The following is an 8,922-nucleotide window of genomic DNA, read 5'->3' on the forward strand; positions in this document are numbered from 1 at the left end:
CTTTCTCTGTGTGTCTGTCTGCCTGCCCGCCTGCCCGTCTCTGTCTGTCTTTCTCTGTGTGTCTGTCTGTCTGTCTGCCTGTCTCTGTCTGCCTGCCTGCCAGTCTCTGTCTGCCTGTCTGTCTGCCTGTCTGTCTGTCTGTCTTTCTCTGTGTGTTTGTCTGTCTGCCTCTCTGCCTGTCTGTCTGCCTGTCTCTGTCTGTCTGTCTGTCTGCCTGCCCGCCTGCCTGTCTCTGTCTGTCTGCCTGACTCTGTCTGTCTTTCTCTGTGTGTCTGTCTGTCTGCCTGTCTGTCTCTGTGTGTCTCTGTCTGTATCTCTGTCTCCCTGCCTGTCTGTCTCTCTCTCTCTCTCTCTCTCTCTCTCCTTTCTCTCTCTCTTTCTCTCTTTCTCTCTCTCTGTGTATAACCAGTGTGTCTCTGTGTATAACCAGTGTATCTCTGTGTATAACCAGTGTCTCTGTGTATAACCAGTGTGTCTCTGTGTATAACCAGTGCGTCTCTGTGTATAACCAGTGCGTCTCTGTGTATAACCAGTGTATCTCTGTGTATAACCAGTGTCTCTGTGTATAACCAGTGTGTCTCTGTGTATAACCAGTGTGTCTCTGTGTATAACCAGTGTGTCTCTGTGTATAACCAGTGTCTCTGTGTATAACCAGTGTCTCTGTGTATAACCAGTGTCTCTGTGTATAACCAGTGTGTCTGTGTATAACCAGTGTGTCTCTGTGTATAACCAGTGTGTCTCTGTGTATAACCAGTGTGTCTCTGTGTATAACCAGTGTGTCTGTGTATAACCAGTGTGTCTCTGTGTATAACCAGTGTATCTCTGTGTATAACCAGTGTGTCTCTGTGTATAACCAGTGTGTCTCTGTGTATAACCAGTGTGTCTCTGTGTATAACCAGTGTGTCTCTGTGTATAACCAGTGTGTCTCTGTGTATAACCAGTGTGTCTCTGTGTATAACCAGTGCGTCTCTGTGTATAACCAGTGCGTCTCTGTGTATAACCAGTGCGTCTCTGTGTATAACCAGTGCGTCTCTGTGTATAACCAGTGCGTCTCTGTGTATAACCAGTGCGTCTCTGTGTATAACCAGTGCGTCTCTGTGTATAACCAGTGCGTCTCTGTGTATAACCAGTGCGTCTCTGTGTATAACCAGTGCGTCTCTGTGTATAACCAGTGCGTCTCTGTGTATAACCAGTGTATCTGTGTATAACCAGTGTGTATCTGTGTATAACCAGTGTGTCTCTGTGTATAACCAGTGTCTCTGTGTATAACCAGTGTATCTCTGTGTATAACCAGTGTGTCTCTGTGTATAACCAGTGTCTCTGTGTATAACCAGTGTCTCTCTGTGTATAACCAGTGTGTCTCTGTGTATAACCAGTGTGTCTCTGTGTATAACCAGTGTGTCTCTGTGTATAACCAGTGTGTCTCTGTGTATAACCAGTGTCTCTGTGTATAACCAGTGTCTCTCTGTGTATAACCAGTGTGTCTCTGTGTATAACCAGTGTCTCTGTGTATAACCAGTGTATCTCTGTGTATAACCAGTGTGTCTCTGTGTATAACCAGTGTCTCTGTGTATAACCAGTGTCTCTCTGTGTATAACCAGTGTATCTCTGTGTATAACCAGTGTGTCTCTGTGTATAACCAGTGTCTCTGTGTATAACCAGTGTCTCTCTGTGTATAACCAGTGTGTCTCTGTGTATAACCAGTGTCTCTGTGTATAACCAGTGTGTCTCTGTGTATAACCAGTGTGTCTCTGTGTATAACCAGTGTGTCTCTGTGTATAACCAGTGTGTCTGTGTATAACCAGTGTATCGCTGTGTATAACCAGTGTGTCTCTGTGTATAACCAGTGTGTCTCTGTGTATAACCAGTGTGTCTCTGTGTATAACCAGTGTGTCTCTGTGTATAACCAGTGTCTCTGTGTATAACCAGTGTGTCTCTGTGTATAACCAGTGTCTCTGTGTATAACCAGTGTCTCTGTGTATAACCAGTGTATCTCTGTGTATAACCAGTGTGTCTCTGTGTATAACCAGTGTCTCTGTGTATAACCAGTGTCTCTCTGTGTATAACCAGTGTATCGCTGTGTATAACCAGTGTGTCTCTGTGTATAACCAGTGTGTCTCTGTGTATAACCAGTGTGTCTCTGTGTATAACCAGTGTGTCTCTGTGTATAACCAGTGTCTCTGTGTATAACCAGTGTGTCTCTGTGTATAACCAGTGTCTCTGTGTATAACCAGTGTCTCTGTGTATAACCAGTGTATCTCTGTGTATAACCAGTGTGTCTCTGTGTATAACCAGTGTCTCTGTGTATAACCAGTGTCTCTCTGTGTATAACCAGTGTGTCTCTGTGTATAACCAGTGTCTCTGTGTATAACCAGTGCGTCTCTGTGTATAACCAGTGCGTCTCTGTGTATAACCAGTGTGTCTCTGTGTATAACCAGTGTGTCTCTGTGTATAACCAGTGTGTCTCTGTGTATAACCAGTGTGTCTCTGTGTATAACCAGTGTCTCTGTGTATAACCAGTGTGTCTCTGTGTATAACCAGTGTGTCTCTGTGTATAACCAGTGTGTCTCTGTGTATTGTATATATAACCAGAGGGACCCACCAGAAGAGGAGATTCCATTCTGCACCCTGAAGTCTTTCCCTGCTGTCATAGAACACACCATCCAATGGGCAAGGGACAAGGTGATAGGACTAATCTAACTGGTTGTCATAGAACACACCATCCAATGGGCAAGGGACAAGGTGATAGGACTAATCTAACTGGTTGTCATAGAACACACCATCCAATGGGCAAGGGACAAGGTGATAGGACTAATCTAATTGGTTGTCATAGAACACACCATCCAATGGGCAAGGGACAAGGTGATAGGACTAATCTAATTGGTTGTCATAGAACACACCATCCAATGGGCAAGGGACAAGGTGATAGGACTAATCTAATTGGTTGTTATAGAACACACCCATCCAATGGGCAAGGTGATAGGACTAATCTAACTGGTTATTATAGAACACACCATCCAATGGGCAAGGGACAAGGTGATAGGACTAATCTAATTGGTTGTTATAGAACACACCATCCAATGGGCAAGGGACAAGGTGATAGGACTAATCTAATTGGTTGTCATAGAACACACCATCCAATGGGCAAGGGACAAGGTGATAGGACTAATCTAATTGGTTGTTATAGAACACACCATCCAATGGGCAAGGGACAAGGTGATAGGACTAATCTAATTGGTTGTTATAGAACACACCATCCAATGGGCAAGGGACAAGGTGATAGGACTAATCTAATTGGTTGTTATAGAACACACCCATCCAATGGGCAAGGTGATAGGACTAATCTAACTGGTTATTATAGAACACACCATCCAATGGGCAAGGGACAAGGTGATAGGACTAATCTAATTGGTTGTTATAGAACACACCATCCAATGGGCAAGGGACAAGGTGATAGGACTAATCTAATTGGTTGTCATAGAACACACCATCAATGGGCAAGGGACAAGGTGATAGGACTAATCTAATTGGTTGTTATAGAACACACCATCCAATGGGCAAGGGACAAGGTGATAGGACTAATCTAATTGGTTGTTATAGAACACACCATCCAATGGGCAAGGGACAAGGTGATAGGACTAATCTAATTGGTTGTTATAGAACACACCATCCAATGGGCAACAAGGTGATAGGACTAATCTAATTGGTTGTTATAGAACACACCATCCAATGGGCAAGGGACAAGGTGATAGGACTAATCTAATTGGTTGTTATAGAACACACCATCCAATGGGCAAGGGACAAGGTGATAGGACTAATCTAATTGGTTGTTATAGAACACACCATCCAATGGGCAAGGGACAAGGTGATAGGACTAATCTAATTGGTTGTTATAGAACACACCATCCAATGGGCAAGGGACAAGGTGATAGGACTAATCTATCACACCATGGGCAAGGGACAAGGTGATAGGACTAATCTAATTGGTTGTTATAGAACACACCATCCAATGGGCAAGGGACAAGGTGATAGGACTAATCTAACTGGTTGTTATAGAACACACCATCCAATGGGCAAGGGACAAGGTGATAGGACTAATCTAATTGGTTGTTATAGAACACACCATCCAATGGGCAAGGGACAAGGTGATAGGACTAATCTAATTGGTTGTTATAGAACACACCATCCAATGGGCAAGGGACAAGGTGATAGGACTAATCTAATTGGTTGTTATAGAACACACCCATCCAATGGGCAAGGGACAAGGTGATAGGACTAATCTAATTGGTTGTCATAGAACACACCATCCAATGGGCAAGGGACAAGGTGATAGGACTAATCTAATTGGTTGTTATAGAACACACCATCCAATGGGCAAGGGACAAGGTGATAGGACTAATCTAATTGGTTGTTATAGAACACACCATCCAATGGGCAAGGGACAAGGTGATAGGACTAATCTAATTGGTTGTTATAGAACACACCATCCAATGGGACAAGGTGATAGGACTAATCTAATTGGTTGTTATAGAACACACCATCCAATGGGACAAGGTGATAGGACTAATCTAATTGGTTGTTATAGAACACACCATCAATGGGCAAGGGACAAGGTGATAGGACTAATCTAATTGGTTGTTATAGAACACACCCCAATCAAGGGACAAGGTGATAGGACTAATCTAATTGGTTGTTATAGAACACACCATCCAATGGGACAAGGTGATAGGACTAATCTAATTGGTTGTTATAGAACACACCATCCAATGGGCAAGGGACAAGGTGATAGGACTAATCTAATTGGTTGTTATAGAACACACCATCCAATGGGCAAGGGACAAGGTGATAGGACTAATCTAATTGGTTGTTATAGAACACACCATCCAATGGGCAAGGGACAAGGTGATAGGACTAATCTAACTGGTTGTTATAGAACACACCATCCAAGGGACAAGGTGATAGGACTAATCTAATTGGTTGTTATAGAACACACCATCCAATGGGCAAGGGACAAGGTGATAGGACTAATCTAATTGGTTGTTATAGAACACACCATCCAATGGGACAAGGTGATAGGACTAATCTAATTGGTTGTTATAGAACACACCATCCACGGGACAAGGTGATAGGACTAATCTAATTGGTTGTTATAGAACACACCATCCAATGGGCAAGGGACAAGGTGATAGGACTAATCTAATTGGTTGTTATAGAACACACCATCCAATGGGCAAGGGACAAGGTGATAGGACTAATCTAATTGGTTGTTATAGAACACACCATCCAATGGGACAAGGTGATAGGACTAATCTAATTGGTTGTTATAGAACACACCATCCAATGGGCAAGGGACAAGGTGATAGGACTAATCTAATTGGTTGTTATAGAACACACCATCCAATGGGACAAGGTGATAGGACTAATCTAATTGGTTGTTATAGAACACACCATCCAATGGGCAAGGGACAAGGTGATAGGACTAATCTAATTGGTTGTTATAGAACACACCATCCAATGGGCAAGCAAGGGACAAGGTGATAGGACTAATCTAATCTAATTGGTTGTTATAGAACACACCATCAATGGGCAAGGGACAAGGTGATAGGACTAATCTAATTGGTTGTTATAGAACACACCATCCAATGGGCAAGGGACAAGGTGATAGGACTAATCTAATTGGTTGTTATAGAACACACCATCCAATGGGCAAGGGACAAGGTGATAGGACTAATCTAATTGGTTGTTATAGAACACACCATCCAATGGGCAAGGGACAAGGTGATAGGACTAATCTAACTGGTTGTTATAGAACACACCATCCAATGGGCACAAGGTGATAGGACTAATCTAACTGGTTGTTATAGAACACACCATCCAAGGGACAAGGTGATAGGACTAATCTAATTGGTTGTTATAGAACACACCATCCAATGGGCAAGGGACAAGGTGATAGGACTAATCTAATTGGTTGTTATAGAACACACCCAATGGGCAAGGGACAAGGTGATAGGACTAATCTAATTGGTTGTTATAGAACACACCATCCAATGGGCAAGGGACAAGGTGATAGGACTAATCTAACTGGTTGTTATAGAACACACCATCCAATGGGCAAGGGACAAGGTGATAGGACTAATCTAATTGGTTGTTATAGAACACACCATCCAATGGGAAGGGAAGGTGATAGGACTAATCTAATTGGTTGTTATAGAACACACCATCCAATGGGACAAGGTGATAGGACTAATGGGCACAGGGACAAGGTGATAGGACTAATCTAATTGGTTGTTATAGAACACACCATCCAATGGGACAACAAGGTGATAGGACTAATCTAATTGGTTGTTATAGAACACGCCCATCCAATGGGCAAGGGACAAGGTGATAGGACTAATCTAATTGGTTGTTATGGAACACACCATCCAATGGGCAAGGGACAAGGTGATAGGACTAATCTAATTGGTTGTTATAGAACACACCATCCAATGGACAAGGGACAAGGTGATAGGACTAATCTAATTGGTTATTATAGAACACACCATCCAATGGGCAAGGTGATAGGACTAATCTAATTGGTTATTATGGAACACACCATCCAATGGGCAAGGGACAAGGTGATAGGACTAATCTAATTGGTTGTTATAGAACACACCATCCAATGGGACAAGGTGATAGGACTAATCTAATTGGTTGTTATAGAACACACCATCCAATGGGACAAGGTGATAGGACTAATCTAACTGGTTGTTATAGAACACACCATCCAATGGGCACGAGACAAGGTGATAGGACTAATCTAACTGGTTGTTATAGAACACACCATCCAATGGGCAAGGGACAAGGTGATAGGACTAATCTAACTGGTTATTATAGAACACACCATCCAATGAACACACCATCAAGGGACAAGGTGATAGGACTAATCTAATTGGTTGTTATAGAACACACCATCCAATGGGCAAGGGACAAGGTGATAGGACTAATCTAACTGGTTATTATAGAACACACCATCCAATGGGCAACAAGGGACTAATCTAATTGGTTGTTATAGAACACACCCATCCAATGGACAAGGTGATAGGACTAATCTAATTGGTTGTTATAGAACACACCATCCAATGGGACACAAGGTGATAGGACTAATCTAATTGGTTGTTATAGAACACACCATCCAATGGGCAAGGGACAAGGTGATAGGACTAATCTAACTGGTTGTTATAGAACACACCATCCAAGGGACAAGGTGATAGGACTAATCTAATTGGTTGTTATAGAACACACCATCCAATGGGCAAGGGACAAGGTGATAGGACTAATCTAATTGGTTGTTATAGAACACACCATCCAAGGTGGGACAAGGTGATAGGACTAATCTAATTGGTTGTTATAGAACACACCATCCAATGGGCAAGGGACAAGGTGATAGGACTAATCTAATTGGTTGTTATAGAACACACCATCCAATGGGCAAGACAAGGTGATAGGACTAATCTAATTGGTTGTTATAGAACACACCATCCAATGGGACAAGGTGATAGGACTAATCTAATTGGTTGTTATAGAACACACCATCCAATGGGCAAGGGACAAGGTGATAGGACTAATCTAATTGGTTGTTATAGAACACCATCCAATGGGCAAGGGACAAGGTGATAGGACTAATCTAATTGGTTGTTATAGAACACACCATCCAATGGGCAAGGGACAAGGTGATAGGACTAATCTAATTGGTTGTTATAGAACACACCATCCAATGGGACAAGGTGATAGGACTAATCTAATTGGTTGTTATAGAACACACCATCCAATGGGACATGATAGGACCTAATTGGTTGTTATAGAACACACCCATCCAAGGGACAAGGTGATAGGACTAATCTAATTGGTTGTTATAGAACACGCCCATCCAATGGGCAAGGGACAAGGTGATAGGACTAATCTAATTGGTTGTCATAGAACACACCATCCAATGGGCAAGGGACAAGGTGATAGGACTAATCTAATTGGTTGTCATAGAACACACCATCCAATGGACAAGGGACAAGGTGATAGGACTAATCTAATTGGTTATTATAGAACACACCATCCAATGGGCAAGGGACAAGGTGATAGGACTAATCTAATTGGTTATTATAGAACACACCATCCAATGGGCAAGGTGATAGGACTAATCTAATTGGTTATTATGGAACACACCATCCAATGGGCAAGGGACAAGGTGATAGGACTAATCTAATTGGTTGTTATAGAACACACCATCCAATGGGACAAGGTGATAGGACTAATCTAACTGGTTGTTATAGAACACACCATCCAATGATAGGACTAATCTAACTGGTTGTTATAGAACACACCATCCAATGGTGATAGGACTAATCTAACTGGTTGTTATAGAACACACCATCCAATGGGCAAGGGACAAGGTGATAGGACTAATCTAATTGGTTGTTATAGAACACGCCCATCCAAGGGACAAGGTGATAGGACTAATCTAACTGGTTGTTATAGAACACACCATCCAAGGGCCAAGGTGATAGGACTAATCTAATTGGTTGTTATAGAACACACATCCAATGGGCAAGGGACAAGGTGATAGGACTAATCTAACTGGTTATTATAAACACACCATCCAATGGGCAAGGGACAAGGTGATAGGACTAATCTAATTGGTTGTTATAGAACACACCCATCCAATGAGACAAGGTGATAGGACTAATCTAATTGGTTTATAGAACACACCCATTATAGGACTAATCTAATTGGTTGTTATAGAACACCATCCAATGGGCACAAGGTGATAGGACTAATCTAATTGGTTGTTATAGAACACACCATCCAATGGGCAAGGGACAAGGTGATAGGACTAATCTAACTGGTTGTTATAGAACACACCATCCAATGGGCAAGGGACAAGGTGATAGG

General features: G+C 42.3%; 1 protein-coding gene across 1 annotated transcript in view; it reads left to right on the forward strand.

Moving 5' to 3' along the window:
* Positions 1 to 3,461, forward strand: part of LOC135561692 (ubiquitin-like modifier-activating enzyme 6) — a 55,593-nt gene extending 52,132 nt beyond the window's left edge. The window contains 1 exon segment of the mRNA XM_065003419.1: positions 2,593 to 3,461. Within this exon segment, the coding sequence (XP_064859491.1) occupies positions 2,593 to 2,700 (108 nt within the window). The 3' untranslated portion in view covers positions 2,701 to 3,461.
* The last annotated feature ends 5,461 nt before the right edge of the window (positions 3,462 to 8,922 follow it).

The sequence above is a fragment of the Oncorhynchus nerka genome, linkage group LG18 (assembly GCF_034236695.1).
Source record: "Oncorhynchus nerka isolate Pitt River linkage group LG18, Oner_Uvic_2.0, whole genome shotgun sequence".
Lineage (NCBI taxonomy): Eukaryota > Metazoa > Chordata > Actinopteri > Salmoniformes > Salmonidae > Oncorhynchus > Oncorhynchus nerka.